The sequence below is a fragment of the Bicyclus anynana genome, chromosome 17 (assembly GCF_947172395.1).
Source record: "Bicyclus anynana chromosome 17, ilBicAnyn1.1, whole genome shotgun sequence".
NCBI lineage: Eukaryota > Metazoa > Arthropoda > Insecta > Lepidoptera > Nymphalidae > Bicyclus > Bicyclus anynana.
The window spans coordinates 172,088-185,938 of record NC_069099.1 but is presented as its reverse complement, the minus strand read 5'-3'; the positions used below and the strand labels follow the sequence as shown (position 1 = coordinate 185,938).

Sequence of the window (13,851 nt, the reverse complement as noted above, 5' to 3'; positions counted from 1 at the left end):
GAATATGTTTTGACAGACCCGATGACGTATATTATAATCGTAGTATACCCAATGGTTGGTTACCGTTCTTGAGTCGATAGCCTGTATTTTTGTTTGTACTACAGATTCCCACAAAAGAAAGCATCGAAACATTGTCTGCTCTCGAGATCGCCGAACAAATGACGTACTTGGACTATCAGATCTTCAGCGCCATTCACAGCGAGTAAGTAACCAGTTAACAGTAAAACATCGGGACTAGACTTTAGGTTCCAGCCAAAAAAGAATCTTCTGGCCACATGGTAACAGGCCCTGGTTCCATAATTGCTTCCATTAATCGTTTTGAATTGAAACTTTTTCCATCATCTCAGTTTTTTAATGTCGTCAATACGTCTAGCTTTTTTGCGACGTATAATAGTCCATCTATTACATGTCGCATTATACCTAGTATGGTTAGAGGAGCTCAGCATAACATCCCATAGTTTCACTTGTGTCGTGGTCTCATAACCACACAATGTTTGATACTGCGCAGGGAGTTCCTGGGGCAAGCCTGGACGAAGGGCGACAAGGCAGAGCGCGCGCCACACATCCTGATGATGACGGCACACTTCAACCACATCTCCAACCTCGTCATTTCTGAGATACTCAAGAAATACACGCTGCTAGGTCTGTAGTAGTAGAAGCCTCGAAAGAAGAATAACGGTAAAAAATAAATATCACGAGTCTCAAACGGTGAAGGAGAAACATTATGAAAAAACCTGAGATTTTTCTTAATTCTCTACGTGTGTCTGCCAGTCCGCATTGGACCAGCATAGTGGACTATTAGCCTAACCTATTAATCAAATATGTTTTTATTAATTTAATAACAAGTTAATTATTAGCACACTATTATTTTAAAGGCGAATATATGTGTGTGTGTGTGTTACTTTTTGACGCTTCAACCGATTTGGCTGAAATTTGGATTGGAGATAAATTTTATCCTAGAAAATTTTCTGGAAAAAATCATGGTTCCCGCGGGATTTGTAAAAACAGAATTTCGCGAAAGGAGTCGCGGGCGTCCGCTAGGTATTAATAGATGTGGAATGGCTAGAGATTTACACCCTAATTTTAAATTTGTTTATTGGTAAAAAGTGCATCATAGATTAGGTATGTCTTTAGTATAATTGTCGATTAGGGGGTCGATCAACACTGCGCTGCTGCGGAGTCGTCATTCCAGCACCTTAAAACCAAAACTTCTGAAATGGTAACGTAACGTAACGTAAATGGTAACAGGTCGCGCGGCCTCCATCGAGAAGTGGGCGGCGGTGGCCGACATAGCGCGCTGTCTGCACAACTTCAACGGCGTGCTGCAGGTGTGCGCCGCGCTCGCCAACAGTTCCATCTTCCGCCTCAAGAAGACCTGGGAGAAGGTCTCCAAGACTGTGAGTTCAATGGGGAAAAGCAAAAAGACCTGGGAGAAGGTCTCCAAGACTGTGAGTTCAATGGGGAAAAGCAAAAAGACCTGGGAGAAGGTCTCCAAGACTGTGAGTTCAATGGGGAAAAGCAAATAGACCTGGGAGAAAGTCTCCAAGACTTTGAGTTCAATGGGGAAAAGCAAAAAGACCTGGGAGAAAGTTTCCAAGACTTTGAATTCAATGGGGAAAAGCAAAAAGACCTGGGAGAAGGTCTCCAAGACTGTGAGTTAAATGGGAAAAAGCAAAAAGACCTGGGAGAAAGTCTCCAAGACTTTGAGTTCAATGGGGAAAAGCAAAAAGACCTGGGAGAAAGTTTCCAAGACTTTGAATTCAATGGGGAAAAGCAAAAAGACCTGGGAGAAGGTCTCCAAGACTGTGAGTTAAATGGGGAAAAGCAAAAAGACCTGGGAGAAAGTCTCCAAGACTTTGAGTTCAATGAGGAAAAGCAAAAAGTCCTGGGAGAAAGTCTCCAAGATTTTGAGTTCAATGGGGAAAAGTAAAAAGACCTGGGAGAAAGTCTCCAAGACTGTTAGTTCAATGGGGAAAAGCATAAAGACCTGGGAGAAGGTCTCCAAGACTGAGTTCAATGGGGAAAAGCAAAAAATTAAAGACCAAAAGTCGATAGACGATTTTTTTTTTAAGTCTAAAGTTGAAGTCAAAGTCTAAAGTCAAAGTCAAAGAAAAATATGTAAGAGACCCTGATTTAATAGACCTAATAGAACAATGAGGCCTTGTATTATCAAGACTGAAAGTTTGTCTGTCCAATTATGTAGTATTTTCTTTGAAAAGAAACGAAAGAAAATGCGTTTATTTCGAAATTATGCTACACATTACAATATTTCCAGTACACCAGGTTATCCAGGACAATGCCCTGCGATGTGTGGCATAACCCAGAAAATGGCCCCAGCTCAGCATTATACTACGTGACATTAAAGTCAGGACATGTAGCGCTGTTTTTTAGCAATTCTAACAAGCTCTATGACAACTTTTTGCCAAATTTCTCAAAATGGTTTTGGATCTTTAATACCATTGACCTCTTATAATGAATAGGATCGGTGTTTAACGCCTAAAAAAGACTTACCAATTTACCGTTGTAGTCTATATAGCTATTAATAATATATAGATGACTATTGATTGTTTGTTTGTTTGATAATAAGCTCTGACACTAATGGACATTCTTTCACCGGTAGAGTCATACGTTAACCCCGAACATATTATATTTATTCCTATTTATCTACGTTAATGGAAACTACTCGGGCGCGTTTATTGCTATTATTTTAAATTTTTGAAGCAGTTTGTTTGTTTGATTTTTTAATTTCGTTTTATATTGTTACAGAGTAAGCAGACGCTGGAAAAACTGCAAGTGTTGACATCTTCTGAATGTCGGTTCAGAATTTTACGAGATGCTTTGCATAGGTATTTTTACAAATATTTTTAGGGCCCTCGCCTTACATCTCGGGCCCTAAAAATACCTCGTATATAATGGGTCTTTTTAGCCCCTTGTATAACAATCTACTAATATTGCAAGCTCGAGCTGAAGGCGAGAGCTATACTCGTAGTAAGGAAACAGAGGCTTTAATTATCAAAATGCACGTATGTCATACGACGTTTTATAACCCATTTGGGAGGAAACAGACTTTCTGAATATAAATTTGCATCTTTGCCTGTTTTTCATGTGATGATATTTTGAATCGCTAGTCATTTTTGCACAGGTAGCGAAGTGCGTGCGTTTTTTTAGGCAAATGCGTCGAAAACAGCCAGTATTACTAATAAAGTAAATTAATAGTTTTGTGTTTCTTTTACAGATAAATAGTTGTCATTTATTGCCAAAATTATTAAAATGAAAGAATTAAATGTTTTTTATTAAGTATATTTTATCTCATAAAGTTAATTTTATTCATAAAATGTTGGGCACTTTTCTGCCATAAAAACTCTCTGCTAAGATTTAAAAAAAGTACCATTCGTTTTTAGACAGATGATATACTCCTATTATGTTTTAAATTACATTAAAGCACATGTGTGTTTTACTTTACATTACAGTATTGAAATTGGTTAAATAAGAGATACTTTACGAGCAAATGTGTAAAAAAAATTCTTTTAGGCTAGAATATAAAACCTTGGGATTTCTTCCTTCCGAGCAATTGACCAAGCTATATAATATTGAACAATCAAAGATTGATTGGTTAATTATTATCAATCTTTAAAATTTCACCGGCAACCATTTGGCGGCTAAAATAACCGATTCTTCCCCGGATTAGTACTATTACAAAAAGCTCTACTACTAAATATTTAATTATAATACTATTCGTGTGTACAGATGCGACCCGCCCTGCATCCCGTACCTGGGCATGTATCTCTCGGACCTCTCCTTCATAGAGGAGGGCACGTCCAACTACACGCCGGAGTCTCTGCTCAACTTCTCCAAAATGAGAATGGTAAGAGAATTATTGCTAGTATATAGTAGAATTGACCAAGTTGACCTGATGAATTCCTAGTTCCCTGGAAAATGGGGCGGGCCCAATGACGTTAAATACTGTTAGATGTGTTACTAGTGCATGAAAAATGAGGCGCTTGAAAGAGAAAATTTCCACATCTCAATGTTAGTTGTGGTCAACAACGAACGTTATTTAAACAAATAATACCTAAATATTCTACAATGTCGAGTTGTGTGTCTAGCACTTAATGGTTCAGGAAGTGTAAAATCTATATACATATACATAAATAAATAATGGAATTAAAAACAAAATTGTGCATGTGTGCGCTCAGTTTTGTATTGGAATCACTTCATGCATGTGATTTTATAGGGACGTAACCGATCTATAGTATACAATGTGGGTAAGGTAGATAGTAGAAAAGTAGAAACGATTTCCAGCCCCTGCGTTCATTCTCTTTCTACGATCGCTAACGCTTCGAAAATTAGGAAAATTTATGGGAATGACATTTGCTATCGACAGGTCACGTGATCAAGATCTGTCATTCCGATACATTTGTCTAGTTCTCGAAGCGTTTGCGATCGTCGAAAGAGAATCGACGTGTCACTTGGCTACAGAGGCAGTTATTGTTATAATATGATGATGTTATAATAATTGTCATTAGGCGCATCAAGGACCCATTACATTACAGTGGCTATATTGTATCTATACTAAAGCCATATTCGATGTGTACTGAGTGCCTAGTGGCAGTTTTCAATGTTTTCATACTGTGACTATCGCGTAACCGTAAACGCGAATTTGTAAGGAATTGAAACAGTTGTGCAGCAGTGCCACTAGGTGGCGCTGTTTCAATTCCTACGCGATAGTCACATCATATAGGTACACATACTGTTTACCAACAAACAAGTAATTATATGATTGTTTTGTTCCTCAGATAGCGCACGTGATCCGTGAGATACGAAACTTTCAACAGACCCCCTACAAAATAGATCACATCCCGAAGGTAAGTAGGTAATAGGTGTGTAACAATAAACAATGTTTAAATAATTATTTCACTACTCTTGCTCAAAAACATTGTCATATTACCACTCCACAGCGGGGCTAAACAAGCATTTCAGCCTCTAGGGGCTAAAGTAATTTTGTTTTTTTAATTTTTGTCTGTTACGAGTACTAGCCAAGTACTAGCCTACTTTATAACGAAGGAGGTTTTATTCGTAAATAGAATCACCGTAGGTAAGGCCCTTCTTCTTCTTCTTAGAAGCCAGTGGTAAGGTAATGATTGTTTAATAAAAATAAAACTTGAAATTGGAATAAAATGCAGCGTTCTTGTCAGTGGAATGCGGTTATTTTTTTACCATTTGATTTTTATTGAGTTGCGAATTTATAGAGCGAGATTTGAAGACAAGGTTGTACGGTGGTAATACCTTTGCCTTTTCTTCATGGGAAAATAATATATTAGTAAAGAAAATAAAATTAAAGATTCAAATACTCGCTTATAAATCACGTAATAGAAAACTTTATTTTGTTCTGTTCTGATACCATAGCGAGAAAACTGTGTAACTGGCATTTGAAATACAAAGATAACAAGAATACGATTATTACGATATTTGCGATTTAATAAAAAAGATAAACTTAAAATAGTTTATCTTTTAAATTGATAAAAAAAATTAACTATCTCTCTTTCTTATTTTACCTATAGATAAAATATGGTTATAGTACATTACTGCAGCGGCCGGTAAGAGAGGCATTGATGGACGAACGTGTGAATGTGGGCCGAGGCGAGGTACACACATAAGTCCATCCATCATGATGTAAGTCCATCAATGCCTAGTAGCGGCCAAGGCTTATAAAGTACTTTTCTCAAATAATGCGCGGAAATTAAACTAAGTAGTATTCAGAACTTTTATTTGAAAATACAATTATTGAATTCTTTAAATTGTATTTAAAACCAATGACGAAGTTGACGAAGAACTAAATACAATAGTTTTTTATGCGCCAAAGTACAGCAAGTTTGATTTATCTTGAAGAAGGTTGTCAAAACAATGCTCAAATTTCCAAGCATGTTTGAGAAAAAGATTATAACTATGTCGGTAGGTCTGCGAGTTCCTGCTGGATCGGTCTTTGCTGATGAACGAAGAGCGTCAATACACGTTATCTCTGCAACTTGAGCCCCGGGCCTCACGGGGCTCCGCTGGAGGCCTCCCCGGCACGCCCGGGTCTCCGGCCTCACCAACAGCGCAGCGACGTCGCCGCGCCTCGCTTGCCGCCCTGGCGCCGCTCGCTCCACTGCGAACCGATCGTTAAAATAAATTCAGGTTTTATTTAATTTAGCACAACTAATGCATGATATTGGTTCTTATTCTGTTCTACATATATCTAATGTATTAAGATTTTCACTTTTTGTTTTTAATTCTATCCTTTTTCGCAGCAATTATTTCGTGCAATTAAAATGGCTGAGTAAGTTTTTCTTAGAAAGATTGATTATTTAAAAGCTGATTTTCTTCCCTATACAGTCAGCCTTAATAAAAATCGGAGTAACATTACAAAATATTTAATAATAATATAAAAATATGTAATAACAATCTGCGTTTTTTAAATTTTAATTTTTTTTTCTGAAATTGATGCAACAACAATCGATAGCTCAGTTTTTAATTAACTATACTTTTACATTCTGTTTATACTTTATGACTATACTAATGATTATTTTATAGTTCATTTAATAAGTATATTATCATAGTAATATACACATAAAAGAGATAAATAAAATAATTAACACAGAATACTAGATTTATTGATCTGTGAATTAAACAGTATTTTATTAATCTAAGTACTAAAAATACCTAATTTTAATTGTTTAGTTAATGTTAGAACCTAAAATAAATGTCTCTCATGCGTATTGTCTATTCAGCATGAAAAATTGCTTCAGTGGGTGTAAGATCTGAAGCGCTAAAACTCTATTAACGTAAGGTAGTTATAATTGTTGTATTGTGTATTGAATTGAAACTATTTTTAGCCAGTTAATTTAAACCTAATTCATTAACATAGTTTTAAAAATATTTAAAAAAAAGATGCGGTCATATATATATTTTTTGTTTTACTTTTTAACAAACAGTATTTAGGCAATATAATAGTTATTTTGGTGCCAAGCTATATAAATTCTGTATTCCAGAGTATTACAAATATATGTATTAATTATGGTCAAAGGTTGTTTGATATCATAAAAACTAAAACAAGTCTGAGAACTATGGTAAATTATGTGATTGATTTTTTCATTTAACTTTGTTATATCTATGTATCTATATATCCAGAAATAGTAGTAACTATCCAGTTTACAACCCCTAAGAGTTTGAATTTTAATTTATACTATACAATGTAAAACCCGTAAGAGTTCAAATACGAATAATTATTATAAATTGTTGTAAAAATAGTTTCATTTCAAAACATGAACTACTTGTATGTCATAAAATGTCTGAATTAACCTAAAGTGATTTCAAGTGAGAATATTGTCTTAAGCCTTTTCTACGTCCTTTTCTATGTCATTTAATGTTAGTGTTGTTGTTAGCCTATACATAAACAAATATAGTTTGAAACATTGTTGGTAAATAGATAAATGTTTACTATGCCATTTGTAATGATCGGGTTTTAGTCGAATTTAAATTTTTATTCAACGGCAATGGATTTTTTAACCAAAAAAGTTCATATGCAATTCATTGATTTGTTGTGAATTGATTGATACTTCACTTTTACACTTACTGGCATATTTAAATTTACTTAAATAACTCAAGAGACCTTGAGCTAATTGTTCCTTAAATTAAATGGCATAATTGTAGAATTTCGTGTCATTATATAAGTTTAGTGCGTGTGAACGATTGTTTAGGGATCATCAAAATTCATTAGTGTTTATTAATTTTAAACACAATTACCTACTGAAACCCAATTCAGACTATCTTCTTTACAGCAAATGAAAAAATAAAACAACGTATTAATGAAAACATTACTCTGTGAGGCTGTGAGTCGTTCAAGCTTAGTAACTGACATATATAACTATTAAAGGATACATATACACTAAATATAAATACATAATATATCAAGTTTATGAACTGTTGATCTTCTTGTTGAAAATTAGAAACCGTACAATTGACTAAGTGTGTAAAATCGTAGATTATTGATATCAAAACAAATACCAATGTCTATTCTACCGTGCAATTCGTTATATATTTTACAAAATTACTGTCCTTATATTTAAGAAAAAACTTGTAATGATTGTATCTCCTGTTGTGCTAAACCGATAACAATATTATTACTATATAATATACAATATTAAATAATATTATATACTATAGTCTACATGGAGGTATATTTAAGGTTATAAAACTTACAGTATTAAAGTAATATAGATATATGGCCCATGTATTCTAAGGTCATTAATTGTTCTTCGTTGTACCCCTTACCTGTCTGGTTGTGCCTGACGCTTATCAAATGAAAAAAAAAACGAACGATCTTATGCGTATTTACCTGTTGATGAAATGCTGTAGATAACTGTTGTAGATACTAAGATTAAATGGTTGTTTCATATTTACTATAAATTAAAATTTAATAAATATATCCCCTTATAACTGCACAATTTTAAAAGTATTTGGTCACGTTAAAAGGCTGTCTTAAGTGTTTATATAAAACTCTATTATTATAATTAACTTATTGTAAATTGCTATTGAAATAAGAGTTTGGTGTAAGTACCTATTTGTTAAAAATTCGTCTTCCCTTTTACCTTCTCTTTATATATATTTATCTTTACTTTTCGTAATGACTATTTCGCAAAAAAAGAATTTCGCCAACTAATTAAATACAAATTATAATTCCATAGCCCTAACAACAATGAAAGTTAATAAATATACAATAAACTGATTCAATATAGTATCACAAAATACAAAATTGATATCTAAAATACATTTAGCCGCAAAATTTAAGGTGACATTGGTCCACGAGTAGTGCAAAATATTTTGAGGAACAAATTCTGAACACTAAAAATGGATGAGCCATATGGAATACTAGCAGCCGCCCCGCGGCATCACCAGCGTAGTTCCCGATCCCGTAAGAATACGGGGTCAAATGTTACCTAAAAGCACTCGGTGAAGATGCAGCTTTCTAATTTTAAAAATCAATAGAGTAGTTATTGAGCTGATCGTAACAAACAAATAATCAAATCTTTCCTCTATAGGTACTTTAAACTATTTCAGTATTTGTAACTACTTAATAATATGTCTAACAGAAACGGAAGAAATATATTATAATTAGTTGGTGAAACTATCAAATTTACACTATTAATAATAATTTTACACACGATAACTACTGTACAGTCACCAATAAATTAAAAAGGCTTCAAAATTCATGTTATGAACAATTCTTATGAATAGGTAACCGTTAATATAATTTTAATACGTAAGTAAGCTAAGTCGCTGTCTACCTCTTTGCTAAAATTCTAAAACTGAGTCTTGTTGAAAATGAAAAAAAAAATAAAAAAAAATATATTTTTTCGATCGCTCAACTTCATATTCGTGACGTATTATTAAATAATAATTATTGGTAGAGATACTTATATTTGTGTACTATTATTTACATTGATGTTAGGTTTAATGTTAAAAAAATATATTATCAACTATAAGTGTTAAATGCATAATAAGTATAATCTGTTTATTTTTAATCTTAATTTTGGCCTGTTTCTTGGTCATGAAACACTCACATATCAAAGGATATGTTCTGTGACTAAGAACTATTGCTATTCCATCTAAACTTTTGAATAAAAAATTCAGTAAGTTAAATACTTACTGTATGTTTTATTCAAAAGTTTATAAATACTCTAAAAAATTTAATTTATGAAAATACAGACATGTATATTATATGTAATTACTTTAATTTTTAAAACGCATTCCAATATTAACTTCATATTTATCTGATTACTTACACATCGTAAGTATGTAGTAAAAAGAAAATAATTGAACTTTACATAAATTATTACACATTTATTTAAAGTTTAATTTAAATGATAAGCCGGTTTTGTGCACAACGATTTGAGTATTGTACGCACTTTCTACTACTACTAAAGATTATCTGCATAATTTGTATATTTTGAAGAAAGAATTTAGTTCATGTTATTGATTCGTTGGTTATGCAGAGCTTCTATGTATAATATTTATATTGTCGAAATGTATATAACGCCTAAATGTCTTTACAGTTAAGAAGTTGATTAAAATTTTAAACAAAGAAGTTCAACCGACCGGCTGTACGCTGTACTGTCTGTCGTACTTTGCAGTACTCTCAGTGAGTACTAAAGACAGGTACAGTTGAAGAAACAAGTTAAAATTAATAATCCTCGAGAGTCATGAATAGCTTATAAGCTAATGAAATAGCTTGTCATAATCACTAGATAATCGACTTTAACGACAGAAATTCTTGCCATCATCTGATTAACACGCTTTTAACAATTTTCCTAAAATTAAGAGACACTGCACTAAAAGAAGCGTCTCACTCTTGTTAGCTTTCAAACCAAAGTCCGCATCATAATCGATCTCTTTCAAGAAGCTGTGGTGCCAAAAACAAACGCAAAGATAGCTACATCAAACTTATAACACCCCTTATTTTCAAGTGGGGGGGTTAAAATGTAGAATAATAACGAAGATTGAACCCTAGTCCTGTCGGATTTCAATTGATAAATTTAACTGTAAGGGTATTTAGGGGACTTTTATGTATCTATTATTTTAATAAAGATCTACCTAATCAGAAATATATTTTATAATTAATTATAATAAATTGGTACACGATTATATTCTTCAAATTAATATCACAAAAACGTTTTGTTCGTGTTTTGGAATTTAAATTGTTCGAATTTAATTTTAATTGTGTACCTATACATTTTTTTTCATTACAATATGTTGTCGACGTCACACTTGGCTTTCATCACAAATTTACAAAAGTACCTATATGTATAACTATAATTTTACATACTTATCTCATTTTTCAAACATAAACCCTGATTTTAAAAACAGTGCGATTTTTAAAATTTTATCACTTAACAGGTTCGTATTTTCAGCAGACGATATAATCTTGAATTTCAGGTTCAAAGATTTATTGATATAGGTACAGATTCAAATATATTATTGAAATAAATAAATATTTTAATATTCTGATTTAAAAAGTGCAATTTTATGGGTGATACGAAAAAACTATTACCTTACATGTAACTGTCACATTGTTTGATCAACAAATAGGTCACGTGACTGAAGACATATTTCCACGCATTTAATTATTACAATTGTATGACTTTGACTTTTTGTCAATGAACCACAGTCAAGTAAATTTATACTATTATTTGTTGATGTCAAGCTTCTGACACTGACGTCTTTACGGTTGCATTTGCATTTTAAAGTAATATTATATAAACCTAAAAACCTAAAAACGTTTATAGATCATCATTATCAAGCGATGGACATCTGTTATCGTTAAGTTGAGAGTTCTTTTGTGGATCTCCTCATTTACGATTCGATCACGCAGAGATACTCACAGGTCCTCCCCCCCTGTAAACGCCTACGGACCCTGCATTCTGTAAACATACAGCGATGTGACATCGCTCATTTCCATGGCAACATCGACGAGTATAAAAATAGCGGAATCACACCTCTTAGGCAGAGATTACGTAACACTTATTATGTTTTGGATTGGAGACAGACGCAAGCGTAACCGCAAATACGTGCAGTTCAGTTTCTTTAGTCATTTCTTTACTATGCGTTGACTGCTGGCAGCTGAGTGTGATAGTCACTTCTGACTCAGAATACAGAAAACACCAGAAACCACTATTGGATAAAAGCAGGCGTCACTTTGCGGAAGTACATCATGATTATATAATGATTTATTTATTTCGCTATCCTTCGCGAAAAGCCGACGAACCCATGCGACAACGTCACCCAGGTCTGACAAAATACTCGCAATTGCACGTTGTAGAGTAAACATCTCCTGAGGATACTCCGGTTTCGGGGTGAAACGTACGTAGAGAGTATTTTGTCGGACCTGGGTGATGTTGTCGCATGGGTTCGTCGACTTTTCGCGGAGGATAGCAAAATAATATACTAATATATAAATGACCACCACGTTATACCGTCAATATTGTGTTTAAAAATTGCATGGCACACAACACGGCATACACAGAGTAACTAATCGCTTGTTCGTGAAATTACACCAAAAAAGAGTAATTTCAACGGTTTCATTCCTATGCGCGATCACACCGTCTAGAGTTTTCTATATTCTGAGACTTCTGATATCTCAGATTGTTGTCTTTTCGTATAAGTCTTATTAAAGTTGTCACTGTAAAGTTTTGTCAGTGTTTTATTTGTATCCCTGCGTATAAGCCAAAATTGTCTAACTCAATCAGTGGCTAGGCAATTTGGCTTCGGTTTTGATGATTTGAGTATGACCTTATCGGGAAGTTAATAATGTTACATTACATTATTTGACGGCCTCCGTGGCGCAGTAGTATTCGCGGTGGATTTAAAAGACGGAGGTCCTGGGTTCGATCCCCAGCTGGGCTGATTAAGGTTTTCTTAATTGGTCCAGGTCAGGCTGGTGGGAGGCTTTGGCCGTGGCTAGTTACCACCCTACCGACAAAGACCGCCGCCAAGCGATTTAGCGTTCCGGTACGATATCATGTAGAAACCGAAAGGGGTGTGGACTTTCATCCTCCTACTATCAAGTTAGCCCGCTTCCATCTTAGATTGCATCGTCACTTACCATCAGGTGAGATCAAGGTCTAACTTGTAAAGAATAATAAAAAAAAACACCCCGTGCTTCAGACAAGACGTTAAACCGTCTAGGTCATTATTAGAGATATCATTGTGATTGTTACAGAATTGAACATTATCACTAACTAAAAAAAAAAGATTCCTACGAATTGACAACCTCCTCCTTTTTTTTGAAGTCGTTTAAAATGGAACCGACTTCAAAGACGTATTTCAGTTACCTATTTTGATTTTAACACAAAATTTCTTAGCCGATTTTCATGACAATGAAATGGGACCAATCTGAATTTCTTTAAAAACAAAAAAGAAAATTGGTTAATAAATGACAGAGTTATGAGGTAAAAAACATAAAAAAACACTTCAACTCATAGCTGTAATAGGCACCTTTATCGCTAAAATCGATCTCTATGAACCTCGTCAGAGGAAAATGATATCTGATAACTAAATCTAGGCCACAACGTTTAGGTATCAGACTCATAACAAATAATAATATTTGAGAGGCGTCGCCAGTGACGCTGCTTGTATTTATTTTGATGTAATAAATGTATTCATGGCATTAGCGAGTTGATACTATAAGCAAATGCCATTACAGTTTTATGATGCCTATTACTTTTTATTATGCGAGAAATACCCGTGAAAATACTCAAGTAAATAGCATTAGAGGATCAGCCACCTAAAGGGTTCTTTGTAAAAGGTAAAAAAAAATACGTCATAATTTTCAGCCTGCTTTTAAAAGCCTATTAAAGGGCCAGGGCCTGTAGCCATGTGTCTCGACGATTCTCTTTCTACAAACGCTAACGCTTCGAAAACTAAAAAAATGTATGGGAATGACAGATCCGATCGCTAAACTTGACCACGTGATCTGTCGTTATCGAATGTCATTCTCATATATTGTTTAAATTTTTTGCGATTGTAGATAGACAATCGACGAGATGGCTACAGGCCTACTTTTTATAGAAGAAAATATTTCTAGCTTGGTTTCACTGCCCTGCTCCGAAGTGGGTTGACGAGCTTTGGTCACAATGTTTGAATCTGTAACGAGTAGTAGCAGATCTCATTTCAAGGGACCAACTTCCCAACATAAGTAGGTAGTAGGTACAGATGCGGATTGGCAGACTGCACACACACAGAGAATTAAGATAATTCTCCGGTATGCAGGTTTCCTCACGATGTTTTCCTTCACCGATTGAGACACGTGATATT

At 34.2% G+C, this 13,851-nt stretch overlaps 1 protein-coding gene across 2 annotated transcripts in view; it reads left to right on the top strand.

Moving 5' to 3' along the window:
• Nucleotides 1-9,356, top strand: part of LOC112049305 (ras-specific guanine nucleotide-releasing factor 2-like) — a 34,491-nt gene extending 25,135 nt beyond the window's left edge. For both annotated transcript variants that reach the window (XM_052886499.1, XM_052886498.1), the window contains 7 exons: nt 105-202; nt 509-642; nt 1,249-1,397; nt 2,767-2,846; nt 3,748-3,865; nt 4,797-4,865; nt 5,957-9,356. In XM_052886499.1, coding sequence (XP_052742459.1) covers nt 105-202; nt 509-642; nt 1,249-1,397; nt 2,767-2,846; nt 3,748-3,865; nt 4,797-4,865; nt 5,957-6,166 — 858 coding nt within the window. In that variant the 3' untranslated portion in view covers nt 6,167-9,356. The remainder of the gene's footprint in view (nt 1-104; nt 203-508; nt 643-1,248; nt 1,398-2,766; nt 2,847-3,747; nt 3,866-4,796; nt 4,866-5,956) is intronic.
• The last annotated feature ends 4,495 nt before the right edge of the window (nt 9,357-13,851 follow it).